We start from the raw sequence: 17,585 nt of genomic DNA on the forward strand, positions 1-17,585 counted from the left end.
ACTGGAACAACAACTCCTCCGGTAGCAGTGCTGTAGTGGAGAGAACTGAGAATAATGAGTACAGTGGAATAAGCACAAGCCCCAGTATGGAGAACCCCAGGATAGGGAGAGCAGGGAGGAGCGAGTACCTGATCTCTGAGAGCTGAGAGGCTTGAAGGTAATGTACTCACACAGCGGTTCCACGTAGGAGATGGCACCAGGGCTGGAACGGAGGCAGGCCCTCGAGGAGCGAGTACCTGGTTCCAGGGAACAGCTCTGAGGTGAAGATGGTAGTACTCACTGGTGTTGAAGATAGCGAATCCGAGCAGGCAGCGAGTCAGGGAACATGGGCCCTCGAGGAGCGAGTACCGGTTTCCTGATAGCGACCTGAAAAGCAAGTGAGTCCCCTGAGGAGCGGGTACCCCGTTAGCATTAGAGAGTCCAATAAAGATTGGAGAGGCAGAGTAGCTGGGTACGGAGAGTGAATCCCATCCGTAAGAATCCCCCTTGCTAACTCAAAGGCTAGCAAACAAAGTAGGCTTTAAATATCCGGGCAGCGTGACGTCATCACAGGGGGACGCCCCTGAGGTTCGCGCCAAGTAGGAAATAAGAGTGAGGGCCGCGCGGCGCACGCGCCCTAAGATACAAATAGAGCATGGCGGGAGGCAGCGCCCAAGCCGGTGCGGGGACGCCGGAGAGGACGGCAGACAGACGCCGCGGCAGCCAGGCATCTATTAACAGCAAGAGGTGGAGCAAAAGGAGAGAGAGGTAGGAGGAGTGCAGTCGTCGGGAAGGGACGGTTGCAACAATTTGTAACCTATCGTTGGGATTGTCTGTTGTCCCTGAAGACTGGAGGGTGGCCAATGTAACCCCGATCTTTGAAAAGGGCTCCAGGAGTGATCTGGGAAACTAAAGATCAGCGAGCCTGATGATCGTGCCGGGAAAAATTGTAGAAAACTATTCTAAAAGAACAAAGCATATAGAAAGATATGGTTTAATAGGACACAGCCAGCGTGGATTTACACAAGGGAAATCTTGCCTCACCAATCTGCTACATTTTTTTTGAAGGGGTTTATAAACGTGGATAATGGTGAGCAGTGGATGTAGTGTATTTGGATTTTCAGAAGGCGTTTGACATGAAATGAAACTCCAGGGGGGACGACTCGGAACCAACATCAGGAAATATTTCTTCATGGAAAAGTTGGTGGATGCCTGGAATGCCTTTCCGGAAGAGGCAGTCAGGATGAAAACAATAGGGCATGGGATAAAAACAATGTGGAAGCATAAAGATTAGACGTTGGGAAAGAAGAAAAGGCTCCCCAGGCGCCGTTGCTAACATCTACGGACCTCCGCTGCTGCTGCTGCCGCTGCTGCCGTGATCGAGAGGAGAGAGGCCTGCGCGATCGGCGCCCAGACCCGTCGGGGTAAGGCCATTCGATTCTCCCTTGCCCCCGGCGAATCCGGCCACCGATCACGCTGCCGACGTCAGCCCGAAGTCCCGCCCACTTTCTGATCTCGGCCTATCAGACGCTGAGAGGGACATTTAAACTCACTGCTCCCCAGGCGCCGTTGCTAACATCTACGGACCTCCGCTGCTGCTGCTGCCGCTGCTGCCGTGATCGAGAGGAGAGAGGCCTGCGCGATCGGCGCCCAGACCCGTCGGGGTAAGGCCATTCGATTCTCCCTTGCCCCCGGCGAATCCGGCCACCGATCACGCTGCCGACGTCAGCCCGAAGTCCCGCCCACTTTCTGATCTCGGCCTATCAGACGCTGAGAGGGACATTTAAACTCACTGCTCCCCAGGCGCCGTTGCTAACATCTACGGACCTCCGCTGCTGCTGCTGCCGCTGCTGCCGTGATCGAGAGGAGAGAGGCCTGCGCGATCGGCGCCCAGACCCGTCGGGGTAAGGCCATTCGATTCTCCCTTGCCCCCGGCGAATCCGGCCACCGATCACGCTGCCGACGTCAGCCCGAAGTCCCGCCCACTTTCTGATCTCGGCCTATCAGACGCTGAGAGGGACATTTAAACTCACTGCTACCCAGGCGCCGCGCGCCTGCGTCGCGCACCGAAGGAGCACAACAAAGGGGCCTGCCCCTTTGTGTGCCCCTTAGTGTAGCCCCGCAGGACAGCCCCTATATAGGAACCTGATACGGCTCAGCCCTTCAGGTTCTCAAGCTGGTCAATCTCCCCACCCCACATCATTGAGAGTCCAATCGCTCCCTCCAACTCGGAGCTGTTGAAATCTATCAAAGGCCCATTTACAACCCTAGTTCCTGCTCCTACACTGCAGAACGTCCAGAAAAGTGTACTACCGCACTCAGCTTTCAACCAGCATCAAACAGCAACCTCCAAGCACTCAGCTTTCAACAAGCACGTGAAGTTTGATCCTGAACATCCACATCTCATCTTCAACTACCAGTTCTTTAATTCACTCATCTACTCTCTAAGTCTACAAGCTACCCTCAATCATACTCCACCTCTCACTCAAGCCTCAATCACAATCAACCACCGTGAATATTCCTACCTCTCTACACCATTCACATAGCAGATCTCTAACATTACTCTTCTACAATAACAATTAGACCTCTGACATACTCTAACCATCATGCTCCGCGGTCTCCCAATTCCGATTCTTCATCACAGAAGACACAATGCAATTAGTAATTATCTTGGGACTTCTCATCCTCACACCTATAAAGCCCTCATCCCCATCATGGCTTCCCCTTTTACACAATTGCTTGGACTAACATTATTCTCATTATTTCTATTCAACGCACAATCCATCACTAAGAAAACCCCCATTCTCAATGATCTTCTCCTAGAAGAAAATCCAGACGTTTGCGCCATAACAGAAACTTGGCTCAAATCAACAGACACTGCTCTAATTAACCAATTACCTACTCATTCATATGACTTCTTCTCCATTCCCCGACAGAAAAGAAAAGGTGGAGGAATTCTTCTTGCTACCAAAAAAGATTTGAATTTCACCCAATACTCTGTTAACTCTTCTACCAAACTGGAAACAGGCCTTTTCAAATCAAACCATCTCCAAATCCTTCTTGTATATGCTCCCCCAGGCCTTCTTGACTTAGATGCCTCTCCTCTTCTGGAACTAATAGTCTCCCACATTAATTTAGATTCTCCAGCAATTATACTTGGTGACTTCAATTTACATGTCAACAATCCATCTCTATCTACAAATGGGAAAACTTTCATTACCGCCTTGTCTGCTTTAGGTTTCAATCAGATTATCAAGAAACCCACCCATAAAGCAGGTCATATATTGGACCTTATCTTCACCAATTCTGGTATTGCTAATTCAACTCAACCGATCTGCAAACCAATACCCTGGTCGGACCACTCGCTAATCTCAACCACCATCACACTGGCACAAAAAAAACAGCACCCCGCCCCTCCTCAACAATTCTCCTACAGGAAAATTTGTGCATCCGAGGACCTCCACAACCACCTAGTCTTAGAACTACCCCACATGGACCTTTCCTCTCCAAATTCAGCACTTCACTCATGGAATAATATTACAGAAACTGCAGCTAATAAACTCTGTCCTCTAATAACAAAAAAACTAAAACACAACATTCCAAAAAAACAACCTTGGTTTAATGAAGAACTACAAAATCTAAAACTTTCCCTCAGACGGAAAGAAAGCAAATGGCGCAAATCTCCTTCAGCGTCCACCCTTTCTACCTACAAACTTGCTCTCCACAACTACAAAAATTCCTTGCAAAAAATCAAAAGAGACTTCTATGCTCATAAGATCCATCATATGATCTTTGATGCTAAAGCCCTTTTTACCTACGTCTCTAATTTAACTCAAATCCAAACTCCTGACATTCCATTTAACAAAGCACAAGAAAAAGCAGAGGAGCTCGCTCTCTTCTTCAACAACAAAATAGCTAACCTCCTTTCTAAAAATTCGCCCAATACTTCTTCCTCACACAGCACATATATACACCATAACAAACACATCTCACTCAATTCATTTGAACCAATTACAATTTCTGAGATCCTTAGAATACTGAAAAAGATGAAACCATCGACACACCCATTAGACCAAATCCCTTCCAAATTACTCCTCCTTATTCCGGACACCATATCCAAAGCTCTGGCAGACATAATAAACTGCTCTTTATCTAAAGGACTCTACCCTGACGACCTCAAAATGGCATCAATCAAACCGCTCTTAAAAAACCCAAAGTTAGATCCAGACAACCCCTCCAACTTTCGCCCTATCTCAAACCTCCCATTCATTGCTAAAGTCATGGAAAAATTGGTTAATTCTCAATTATCAGACTACCTGGAAGACCACAAAATTCTCCACCCTTCACAATATGGCTTCAGGAAATCGTTAAGCACAGAATCTCTACTAATTTCCTTAACAGACTACCTCATCCTAGGCCTAGATAAAGGCCAGTCCTACCTTTTGATTCTCTTGGACCTCTCAGCCGCCTTTGATACTGTTAACCACTCCATGCTCCTTAACCAACTATTGAACATCGGCATAATAGGCTCTGCACTGTCCTGGTTCCACTCATTCTTGAAAAATAGAGGCTTCAAGGTAAAAATACACAGTAAAGAATCTAAATGCTACCCTTCATCTCAAGGAGTTCCCCAAGGTTCATCCCTCTCTCCCACCCTCTTTAACATCTACCTCCTCCCTCTCTGCCATCTATTAAATAATTTGAACCTTAAACACTACCTTTATGCAGATGATGTCCAGATTGTGATACCAATCAAAGAATCCATAAAAAAAAACCCTCGATCTTTGGGAATATTGTCTGCAAGAAATCAACTCCCTCCTTTCCAGTATGAATTTAATCCTAAATTCCTCAAAAACAGAACTTCTTCTCATATCATCTGAAATAAGCCACACCCCCTCAATCTTTCCAACTAATCTACAAACAATAAAAGTAAGAGATTTGGGCGCAATAATCGATAATAGGCTTAACCTAAAAGCTTTCATAAATCAAACCACTAAAGACTGCTTCCATAAACTGAATGTTCTAAAAAGAATAAGACCACTGTTCCACTTTCATGACTACAGGACTATCCTACAAGCAATAATCTTCTCCAAGCTAGACTATTGCAATTCTTTATTATTAGGTACCCCATCAGCACATACCAAACCGCTACAAATGGTTCAAAATACGGCAGCTAGAATTCTAACAAATACAAGGAGAAGAGAGCACATCACCCCGATCCTTAAAGATTTACACTGGCTGCCAATCCATTTCAGAATTCTTTATAAGTCAATCACCATAATCTATAAATCCATCCAACAAATCGCTCCTCTCAACCTACAAATCCCTTTCATAAAGCATACTTCCTCCAGACCCATAAGAGAGTACTACAAAGAGTCTCTGCAGGTACCGCCCTCCAAAACTTCCTTCCACATAACTTATAGAGATAGGGCTTTCTCCACAGCAGGACCCACTCTTTGGAACTCCATACCAACGGAACTTAGACAAGAACCCTGCTTATTGACATTCAGAAAAAGACTCAAAACATGGCTTTTCAAACAAGCCTTCCCAGACTCAGACTAAAAATAATTCTCTCTGATTTTCAAATTCCAAGCAACAATTTTCTTTTATAACCATCCTGATAATCTTCTTCTAAACTTTATAAACACCCAGTATCTTCATTACTTATGATTTCTTCTTTATTATTAAAAACTGCATTTTTGAACTGAACAACTCATTGTAAATTATACAATTAATTTTTTTTTTTTTTTTTTTTTTTTTTTAAACTTTACCTTCTACAGGTTTATACACCATGTTAAAGTTACTATCTTTTCTTCTTCTTACTCCCAGTTGCATGTTTCCTTGTTTATTGTAACTGCATTTATAATATGTATATTACATATTTGTTCTTGGTTCCGGTTATTACCCCATTGTTTATTGTAAACCGGCTTGATGTGATGTTATCACGATTGCCGGTATAGAAAAAATTAAAATAAATAAATAAATAAATGGTTTAATAGGACACAGCCAGCGTGGATTTACACAAGGGAAATCTTGCCTCACCAATCTGCTACATTTTTTTTGAAGGGGTTTATAAACGTGGATAATGGTGAGCAGTGGATGTAGTGTATTTGGATTTTCAGAAGGCGTTTGACATGAAATGAAACTCCAGGGGGGACGACTCGGAACCAACATCAGGAAATATTTCTTCATGGAAAAGTTGGTGGATGCCTGGAATGCCTTTCCGGAAGAGGCAGTCAGGATGAAAACAATAGGGCATGGGATAAAAACAATGTGGAAGCATAAAGATTAGACGTTGGGAAAGAAGAAAAGAGTGCATGGGGGCAATCTGCCCGGAGCACCAGTTCCTCCCCTTAACAGAAGGCGTGAGGACTACTTCCTTAACCAATTAGCCTTGGTGCTTCTGATGCAACTGCAACATTGTTCCCCACTTTGGCAGGGGGAAAAAGGGGAATTGAGTTCAGATGATGGCCAATGCTGGATCCCAACTTTTACAGTCCAGGGCACTGAGATACAGACATTAGGGAAAAAGCACAGGGCTGCTTCGTCCAATAGCAAAGCACGTTCAAGCAGCATTGCCTAAATTATCAAGAAGATTGCTCATCCTGTAAAAATGTTGCTAGCAGTAATTTTGTTATGGGGCTTGACAGTTGCTTGGTTTTGATTGTAAATATTATTACCCGCTTAACAAAAGGCTTGGAGGTAACCTGCATGGAACAGCAGTTATTACCTTTAACAGGAAACATGGGGGTAGTCTGCATGGAGTGGCAGTTATTACCATAAGAAACTTGCTGGCTGGACTGGATGGACCATTTGGGTTTTTTTCTGCTGTCATTACTATGTTACTTTGACAAAGTTCCCCAGAAAAGACTCCTGAGAAAATAAAAAAGTCACAGGATAGGAGGAAATGTCCTGTTGTGGATTTCAAACTGATTAGCTGAGAGTAGGATTAAATGCTCAGCTTTCTCAGTGGAGAAGGGTAAACAGTGGAGTGCCTCAGCGATCACTGCTGATGCTTTTTAATATACTGTATTTATAAATGATTTCAAAAAGGGAACAACGAGTGAAGTGATCAGATTTGCAGATGATACAAAATTATTCTGTGAAAGGAGGATCTTGTGAGACTGGGCATTTAAATGGCATATAAAATTTAATGTGGACAAGTGCAAAGTGATGTACATGGGGAATAGTAACCCACACTGTAGTAGTATAATTTTAGGAGTTATCATCCATCCAGGAAAAAGACATGGGTATCATAGTTGACAAAACTTTGAAATCCTTGGCTTAGTGTGCTGCAGTGGTCAAAAAAGAAAAACGAATGTTAGGAATTATTAGGAAAGGAATGGAGAATAAAATAGCAAATGTCATAATATCCTGTATCGTTCCTTTGTGAGGTGCATTTAGAGTAGCATGTGCAGTTTTTTCACAGTATCTCAAAAAAAGATATAGTTGCATTGCAAAAGGTACATAAGAGGGTAAACAAAATGATAAAGGAGACGGAATAGCTCCTTTATCATTTGGAGAAGAGATGTCTGAGGGGGGATGTGATAGAGGTCTATAAAATCATGAGTGCAATAGAACAGGTAAATGTAAATCGGTTATTTATTATTTGAAAAAATACAAAGACTAGGGGGGCACTCTATAAAGTTAGTAAGTAGCACATTCAAAACAAATTGAAGAAAATTCTTTCACTCAACGCACAATTAAGCTGTGGAATTAAGGTTAAGGCAATTAATATAACTGGGTTTAAAAAAGGTTTGTACAGATTCCTGGAGAAGTCAATAAACTGTTATAATCCAATTAGAGTAAGAGATAGCCACTGCTTATCACTGCATGATAGCAGCATGGGATCCATTTATTGCTTGGGATCTTGCCAGATACTTGTGACCTGGATTGGCCAATTTTGGAAACAGGATATTGGGCTCAGGCTGAGCCAGTATGGCAACTTCTTATGACTGTTTGATATACTCTAATGTAATCGTAGTAAGAGAAGGAATGGCAAGCAGTCATTGATGAGATGCCTGTAACATTCCCACTGGTTCATATGGTGTGAGCACGTTACATAGGTATGGTGGGCCATCTATATATCAAAAAATGTGACTAGGGAGGGTGGGAGTTACACTAGTAAATACGTGCCAAGGAACTGGTTCTCTTGCATTCTCAGATCAAGTAAGCGAGCTTTGCAAACTCTCAATTATAAAACTTGGAATTAAATGCTAAGCTTAAACCAGCACATATAATTAATTCAAGCTTTGGTTTCCCAGAAAACACGCACACAATTATAAACTTTAAATTAAACACTAACCTTAAACCAGCCTACAATATATACAGACGGTAATAGGTTGGGGTTTTTTTTTTTGTAAGGTTTAGGTGCTTTTTCTCAGCAAGTCTTACTTACTAGGAGCAGATGAGGCTTCTGCCATCAGCTGTCCCTCAGGAGAAGAAAAAGGATGAGAGGCACAGCTGAGACTGGGCAGAGAGAGCAACTGAGACCAGAGAGAAAGCACGAGGGGACGCAATGTTAATTTTGGTGGTGTTTGGCTTTATGGTCTCAGGCCTGCCCCCCTCTCCGAGTGCAGGATGTGGTCATTGTTGACAAAAGTTTGTGCTCAGGGTGGAAACCAGAGTAAAAAAAAGAAAGTTGTAATGAGGACACTTCCTTGCTTCTTCCACCAGCTGATCAGGTCTCTAAAGAAGTCCGTGGAGCCAGCGGTGAGTGACATCACCATAGACTGGTATGTTCCCGACACAGCCGAGGCCCTGCTCTCACCCAATGAGATCGCCCCATTGTACCCCGGAGGCTGCCTCACCAGCTACTGCACCCTCTATCCCATCTCCAGCTTCCGGAGCAAGAGGAATACCGTGAGCACCTTTCTTCATGCCTTCCACTCACTGTCTCGGTTGTTTCTGTCTTTTTCTCTCCTCTGTGTCCTATCCGCCTGTCTCCATCGTTCTTCTCCCCCTCTCTCCCACTGCCTAGGGTGTGGAGTTTCTCTCTCTGTCTCGGTAGATCAGTGATGCCTGGGCCCCACCTTCTCCTGTCATCTAGTTTGTTGGTTGGTCTTCTTCTCAGGTGGAGCAGTATTTGCTGCTCTCGTGCTATTGTTCTACAAAATATTAGAACAAGAGAGAAAATCTGGTTCAGAGACTTGAGCAGCATTTTAAAAAGGAAAGACAACGGAAGACCAAAAGATGGAGAATGCAGGGGGTCATTCCATTTCAAATACTATTACCAATCCAGAATCTTAGGGGGATTAATGCACTTCCATCTAGAAGGTATCACCAACCCTGCAGTTAACAACGAAAAGTTAGCCAGCTGCCTTTGGTTTAATACTATAACATCAGAATCAGTACTGCATCAACAAGTTTTTATTATTATGTATGTTTGGTTGTAAACCGTTTTGATTAATTCTTTCGAATTGTAAAAGCGGTATATAAACATTTTTAAATAAATAAATAAATAAACAAGTAGACTAGTAGTTAGAGATTTGTGATTTCATTAATAATCCTCAGAACCTGTATGTCGGAATAGTCTCAACTCTGTTTAAAGGTTCCTTTTAATAAACAACCTTCTCCAAGTGTCTGGACCCCTTAGAAGTGAGATATGTTTGGTTATAGTATTTTATATTCAGTATCCAAACAGGTCATTCAGATAGAAATTTGCTTATATTTTCCCAAATTTCAACCCACTGATACTTAGATAATGTTACCCGCATATCCAACTCCCATTTTTTTCTCATATAAAAACTGTTCCAAATGTAAGTGTGAAAGTATTTTTTGCAATAAGCCCAGCAGTTGCATTTTTCCTTCGAAAAAATAAGTTCAATCAGATTCAGGGTCTTATTAGAACTTAACAACGTCACCCTTGACTCAGACAGAATGCTGTATAAGTACATCTGTTTGCATATCCACTATACCTTTTCTCCTGGCATAGATGTCTTCCTTAATTAAATGAAGTATTTTTGTCAGTCCCTATTATCTTATCCAGCCAAATCCAGCTTGAGACATATTGGTGCTAATGGAGATATTGCAGGATTAAAATATAATTGTCTGATTACTTTTCCAAGATCCGCATCACTGGCTCAAAGGAGAAGAACTATAATTAACTTGAGCCTGAGTTCTGAAACTAACGAGCCCAAATTGTAGTGTGCAACTGCCTGATTTGTAATTTCTATCCAATGACTCTGAGCAAGAGGAGAACCAAAACACCATGATCTGTAATTGCACTGCCCAATTTTTTAAAATTAGGTAAAAAATAGCCCACTCTGTGCCCTGGATGCAGTTAGAGCGTAAAAGGCATTTTCCATTCCAAATAAAAGAGGATATTGCTCTATTAAGCGCCTGAGCAAATTTGATAGGTATTACACAAGGCAACATACAGAAAAGAAATATAATGCTGGATGTTATAATCATTATAACTACATTAATTCAAGTCAGATTCCACTTACCCATATCAGATAGTCCACCTCAGAGGAAGCCCGGATGTGGATATCCTTATGTCCCCTTGCAATAGAAAGGTGCCTCGGTTTTGCTCCCTGTATAGTACAGATGGCAAACCAGCCTCAGATGCCCTCACCCAGAATTGGGGCAAAGTTATGCATATCCTCTGATTCCATTAGTAGCGATGACTCTCTTGAAGCTTCGCGAGGACAAGGGGACTATGATCCTCATAGCCCCTTATTAGCCAAAACAAATCTGATTTCCACTCCTGCAGGAGTTGTCCATTTGGAGGCCAATCAGTCTGGGGACTTCCCCAGATCTCATCAGGCAAGATCGAGGCAGGCTGAGACATCCCAGCTTTCAGGCCCTGTCGCTCCTAGCCTGCATGTTGAGAGGTTAGTTTCGCAACCACTTGATCTTTCTAGAAAGCTTTTCACTAAAATGTCCTATGGACTGCAGTGGAGGAGGTTTTCTGTGTGGTGTGAGCAGAAGGCCCTAGATCCATTCTTCTGTCCCACAAAAAACTGCTTGATAACTTCTACACCTATCAGAAGATGGCTTGAAAACCAACTCCATTAGAGTTCATCTGAGTGCAATTGGTGCATACCACCATGGTGTAGATGGTACACCCAGCTCTGTAGAGCCTATAGTTGTACATTTCATGTGGGGCCTGCTTCAATTGAAGCCTCCCCTAAGGCCTCCCGCTGTGTTTTGGGACCACAATGTGGTGTTAGCTCAGCTGATGAAAACTCCTTTTGAGCTACTGTGCACTTCTAACCTGAAGTACCTGACCTAGAAGGTCATATTTTTGGTGGTGCTCACCTCCGCATGCAGGGTCAGCGAGCTCCAGGCCTTAGTGAATTATCCACCTTACACTAAGTTTGTCATGGCAGGGTAGTCTTGCAAGCGAAGCCTAAGTTCCTGCCTAAGATGGTGACAGACTTCCAACTTAACCAGCCAATTGTCCTGCCAATGTTCTTTTCCAGGCCTCATTCACACCAAGGTGAATGAGCCCTGCACAGTCTGGACTGCAAGCGAGCCTTAGCCTTCTATCTGGAGCAGAAAGAAGTCCATAGACAGTCCACCCAACTTTTTGTTTCTTTTGATAGAAATGTGTTGGGCATTGCCATTGTCAAACAGATGCTATCAAATTGTCTAGCAGATTGCATCTCCTTCTGTTCTGCCCAAGCAGGGCTGCTTCTTGGGGGCCATGTCAAGGCTCATTCTGTTTGAGCCATGGCAGCGTCGGTAGCCCACTTGTGAACAGTTCCCATAGAAGAGATCTGCAAAGATGTGACATGAAGTTCTTTCCACACATGCACATCTCACTATTGCTTGGATAGGGCTGACTGACGTGATAGTAGGTTTGGCCAATCTGTCCTTCGCAATCTGTTTGAGGTGCTTGGGTTCAGGCTGTCTCCCACTCTTTTACCAACAGCACCATTGTTGTGTGTCTGTTGGTCCCCTGTTGTGTTGGGGGGCAGCCTGTAGCTAGGGATTCACCCATGTGTGAGGACTACCATCCTGCTTGCCCTCAGAGAAAGCAGAGTTGTTTATCTGTAACAGGTGTTCTCTGAGGACAGATGTTACAGATGTTAATCCTCACGAAACACACCCACCACACCACGGAGTTGGGTTTCTCGTATTTTTGATTTATATTGAATTCTGTGTTATAAGACCGAAGAGGGACCCTGCGTGGATGCATGGTTTAGCGCATGCTAGGCATGTCCAGTGTGGTAAATCAAAGTTCTAGAAATGTTGACATAAGTTTTCCATGTTGGGACTCCATCTGATGATGTAAACAATGTGTGAGGACTAACATCCTGCTGTCCTCGGAGAACACCTGTTACAGATTAGTAACTCTGCTTTCACCTCCTAAAAATGGGTGATTGGAATGGACCAAGGGTTTCACTCTGCATATATGAGGCAGTATTTAGAAACAAGAAGCTTTGAGCTGCCGTCCTGCCTACCTTGCAAGGCACTGCTGATGTGTAGCACAACAGAACAGGAATTTTATCTTGCCTGGATCATCTCGCCACATAGCCCTGAGGAAAGACAGAAAATGGAAGGTAGGCTCAAATTCTGATTATATAAGATATGTTTACCTTTCTGGGGAGAGGAAGAGTAATTAGATGCTCCTTCCTATTGAATCATTGGAGGAGGCAGCACCTAGATCATTTCTGAAAGGGACAGGAGGCGTTCTGTCTAGAGAGGAAGGAAGAGGGACACAACCTATGGGTCAGAATGTCCTGTCAGGTAGCAGTAGAGGAAGTAACAAGGTTCTCTCTTTGCATTCCTTCCTGTTTTGCAGGGAAAGGAGCGAGGCTGCAAGAGTGCTTCTCCCAGCTCCAGCAATTCTGTGTTCCATTCCCAGGATGACGCATATCTGCCGGGAGGTCCTGATGCCCCTGCAGAGCCTGAGGATCCAGACAAAAGTCTGCATGAGATCTCCCTGGAGTTGTCTCCCAGTGGGACAGAGAACTGGGACAAGAGTGAGTCAGACTGGGCAGAGGAGTTGTGGGGGCAGGGAACTGGGGAAGGAGATGAGGACTGGGAGAGGGGGAAAGTGTAAAATGGATGATATGAAGAGGAAAGATATGAATGAAGGGGCAAAAAATAAGATCAAAGAGATGGAGAGAAGGAGGGATGGAGAAAACAAGAAAGCAAAATCACAATTTTGGTACCTCTGAGTATGGGATGTGAAAACACGATGGTGCAATTTAAGCTGTGATCATAAGAATATAAGATTTCCCATGCTGGGTCAGACCAAGGTCCATCAAGCCCAGCATCCTGTTTCCAACAGTGGCCAAACCAGGCAACAAGAACCTGGCAAGTACCCAAACATTAAATAGATTCCATGCTACTGATAAGAACATAAGAACATAAGAAAATGCCCTACTGGGTCAGACCAAGGGTCCATCAAGCCCAGCATCCTGTTTCCAACAGTGGCCAATCCAGGCCATAAGAACCTGGCAATTACCCAAAAACTTAGTCTATTCCATGTAACCATTGCTAATGGCAGTGGCTATTCTCTAAGGGATAGATTTTAAAAAACGGCGCGTTCGTGTACTTTTGTTGGCGCTCCAGGCGCCAACAAAAGTACGCGGGATTTTAGTAGATACGCGCGTAGCCGCGCAAATCCTGCATCGGCGCGCACAAGGCTGCCTATTCCGTGTAGCCGGCGCGCGCCGAGCCGCGCAGCCTGCCACCATTCCCTCCAAGGCCGCTCCGAAATCAGAGCGGCCTCGGAGGGAATTCGCTAACGCCCTCCCCTCACCTTCCCCTCCCTTCCTCTACCTAACCCACCCCCCCGGCCCTGTCTAAACCCCCCCTACCTTTGTTGGGGGATTTACGCCTCCCAGAGGGAGAAGTAAATCCCCGCGCGCCAGCGGGCCGCTGGCGCGCCTAGACGCAACCCAGGGGCGGTTCCGGAGGGCACGGCTACGCTCCCGGACCGCCCCGGGCCGAAATCACGCCCCTGGGCCCGCCCCCGAAACGCCGCGCCCCGCCCCGACACGCCCCCCTCGGAAAACCCCGGTACTTACGCGAGTCCCGGGGCTCTGCGCGCGCCGGTAGGCCTATTGAACATAGGCGCACCAGCATGCAGGGCCCTGCTCGTGTAAATCCGGGCGGATTTACGCGAGCAGGGCTCTTAAAATCCGCCCCTAAGTGAACTCAATAGAAGGTAATGGACTTCTCCAAGAACTTATCCAATCCTTTTTTAAACACAGCTATACTAACTGCACGAACCACATCCTCTGGCAACAAATTCCAGAGTTTAATTGTGCGTTGAGTAAAAAAGAACTTTCTCCGATTAGTTTTAAATGTGCCCCATGCTAACTTCATGGAGTGCCCCCTAGTCTTTCTACTATCCAAAAGAGTAAATAACCGATTCACATCTACCCGTTCTAGACCTCTCATGATTTTAAACACCTCTATCATATCCCCCCTCAGCCGTCTCTTCTCCAAGCTGAAAAGTCCTAACCTCTTTAGTCTTTCCTCACAGGGAAGCTGTTCCATTCCCCTTATCATTTTGGTAGCCCTTCTCTGTACCTTCTCCATCACAATTATATCTTTTTTGAGATGCGGCGACCAGAATTGTACACAGTATTCAAGGTGCGGTCTCACCATGGAGCGATACAGAGGCATTATGACATTTTCCATTTTATTCACCATTCCCTTTCTAATAATTCCCAACATTCTGTTTGCTTTTTTGACTGCCGCAGCACACTGTACCGACGATTTCAATGTGTTATCCACTATGACACCTAGATCTCTTTCTTGGTTGTAGCACCTAATATGGAACCCAACATTGTGTAATTATAGCATGGGTTATTTTTCCCTATATGCATCACCTTGCACTTATCCACATTAAATTTCATCTGCCATTTGGATGCCCAATTTTCCAGTCTCACAAGGTCTTCCTGCAATTTATCACAATCTGCTTGTGATTTAACTACTCTGAACAATTTTGTATCATCCGCAAATATGATTATCTCACTCGTCGTATTTCTTTCCAGATCATTTATAAATATATTGAAAAGTAAGGGTCCCAATACAGATCCCTGAGGCACTCCACTGTCCACTCCCTTCCACTGAGAAAATTGCCCATTTAATCCTACTCTCTGTTTCCTGTCTTTTAGCCAGTTTGCAATCCACGAAAGGACATCGCCACCTATCCCATGACTTTTTACTTTTCCTAGAAGCCTCTCATGAGGTTACCGGTATTCCCTAAATCAACTTGATTAATAGCAGTTTATGGACTTCTCCAAGAACTTATCCAATCATTTTTTAAACACAGTTACACTAACTGCACTAACCACATCCTCTGGCAACAAATTCCAGAGCTTAGTTGTGCGTTGAGTAAAAAAGAACTTTCTCCGATTAGTCTTAAATGTGCTACTCACTAACTTCATGGAGTGCCCCCTAGTCCTTCTATTATTCGAAAGTGAAAATAACCGCGTCACATCTACACGTTCAAGACCTCTCATGATCTTAAACACCTCTATCATATCCCCCCTCAGCCGTCTCTTCTCCAAGCTGAAAAGTCCTAACCTCTTCAGCCTTTCCATCCCCTTTACCATTTTGATGCCCAAGGTGTTGATAGGAGATGGAGCCATGGTGTTGATAGGAGATGGAGCCATGGTGGTACTAGAATACTGCCGGGGGGGGGGTTTTCTTTCATTTCTTAGTGGCGTGCTGTTGCCATAAGAAGCTGCAGTTTGGCATCTGGGGGTCTTAGGGAAGCCCCCACAGCTGGGAGAAAGTGTAGGCTGAGGATGTGGGGCCAGTGACATCGCTTCCAGTTTTATGGCCAAACCATGATTAAAAATAAAAGTTAAAAGTAAAATTGAGAAAAAATAAATTAATGAAACACTTGGCCCGAGGTTGGATACAGCATCATGGGTGTACAACGGAGATCCCGGCACGAAAGTCAATAAAAACATATAATGTGCCTTAAAATAAATAAAACTAACATCTGGGAACAAGAGGGCACTTGTTAGGGAGGTCTGGGGTTTCAAAGGTTAAAAAGAGAGGTGATTTCAATGTTGCTATAATGTGTGTTAAAACATTTAAAATGGGCACATTTCTAATAAGATGGCATAAGGAGGCTGCAGAACTTAAAATGATCCCCACTACTTTTAAAATGTTTTTTTTTTAAAGGTTAATTTAAAAATGGGATTAAAATAAAATCAGCAAAATTCTTGTAGAACATTTTATGATCACTTAACATTTCCTGAGGGAACAATAATTTGTGTGTAGCCCCCTCCCAGCGTGCCTTGTTCTGCACGGGTGGGGCATAAACGTATTTATAGTAACGTCAGGGGAGGGAACCTGGCCAGCAGTAGATAGAGCCTCTTTTCTCCCCAAGGTGTGGATCAAAAGTGTCCCCTCTTCCAAAACGTAACGGAGTGGAGGGACCTGGATGGAAAAGGTTATCCACTTGTGCTTGTGTGGCAGCGACTCCCCTTCAACCCTGGATAAAAATACGCAAAACGATATTGGCCCAGAGAGTTGAAAAATCTCTCCTGCTCCCCAGGGTGAAGGCTCCTGTGTGGTGTCCTCAGTGTATTTGTTACTCAGAATTCGTCCTTCTCTTGGTGCTTGGATCCCTTATGGGAGGAATGCAGATGGAACAGCAGCTACAGAGGGTCCTGGCACCAGGTCGCCACTTCCTCCATCCTTGCTGAGGTGTAGAGGGGCAGGTTTTCCCCCAAAACAGGGCTCCCCTATTCCTGAGTCGTTACCTTTTGTTAGCCTGCCTAGCATTAACAAAAAAAAATTAAAAGACTATTTGTGTGCAGGTGAAGCATGGACTGTGTGCCTGGGAGAGGGAAGAGGGTGTTAGCCAGCTCAGGGAGTGCATGACCGCATGTTAGGGCTGCGGGAACAACCAGGGTCTGGCACAGATTCACTGTGGGTTGGTCTTAGGAATTGCAGATCGAGCTGGGAGCACGTGTGAGGCCGCATGCATTGGCCAAGCTTGTGAAATGCTGCTGTGCGTGTGGGGACATGGTGTCTCGAATTTCTTCTGTGGGGCTCTGCAGGCACTGTAAGTCAGACTGGGAAGGCAGCTCTGCAGCAATCACGCCAGGGGAAAGACAATCCATTCTTCTGGCTGGTGTGAGTGAAGCTCCTTTCTCCATTTTAGCATTAGCTCCCACGTTGCAGGAGGCCTCAGTGGAGAGGTCTGCTTCTCTTCCTGAGCTATTCCCTGCTGTGCCCAATAAAGATGAGGCCCGAGAGGGAGTGAGGAAGGGTCTCCTGGAGGGGATGATCTCTGGCTTAGAAGAAGTTTTTTCCACGGAATTTGTGCTGATAATGCACAAAGCTTTCCTGGAGAGGAAGTGAGCCAGATCTTCAAGTCCACCACAGTATGCCAGGTGAAGAAGAGGGTCTCCCAGGGGAGCCGAAAAGGGGAGTGCAGATGGCGGTGAGGGGATTGCACTCCTCTGGCATGGAGGAGGAGGCTAATGGTTTGGAAGGAGACAGAAGTCCATTATCAGACCCTCCAGGGGGAGAATGATGGAGGCAAAGATCCCACGGAGCCTGGGGAGGTCCCGGTGGTGGAAGTGATGATCCCTGAGTGGCCTGGCTCTTCCTGAAGAAGGAACTCCTACTCTTGATTCCCCGGGTTTTAAAAGAACTGGGAATAAAGATAATGC

General features: G+C 44.8%; 1 protein-coding gene across 1 annotated transcript in view; it reads left to right on the forward strand.

Annotated features, from left to right (window-relative positions):
- Positions 1 to 17,585, forward strand: part of LOC115081976 (von Willebrand factor A domain-containing protein 5B2-like) — a 269,330-nt gene that overhangs the window by 196,660 nt on the left and 55,085 nt on the right. The window contains exons 17-18 of the mRNA XM_029586215.1: positions 8,656 to 8,841; positions 12,731 to 12,911. Of these exons, the coding sequence (XP_029442075.1) occupies positions 8,656 to 8,841; positions 12,731 to 12,911 (367 nt within the window). The remainder of the gene's footprint in view (positions 1 to 8,655; positions 8,842 to 12,730; positions 12,912 to 17,585) is intronic.

This window comes from Rhinatrema bivittatum, unplaced genomic scaffold (genome assembly GCF_901001135.1).
Source record: "Rhinatrema bivittatum unplaced genomic scaffold, aRhiBiv1.1, whole genome shotgun sequence".
In the NCBI taxonomy this organism is placed as follows: Eukaryota; Metazoa; Chordata; class Amphibia; order Gymnophiona; family Rhinatrematidae; genus Rhinatrema; species Rhinatrema bivittatum.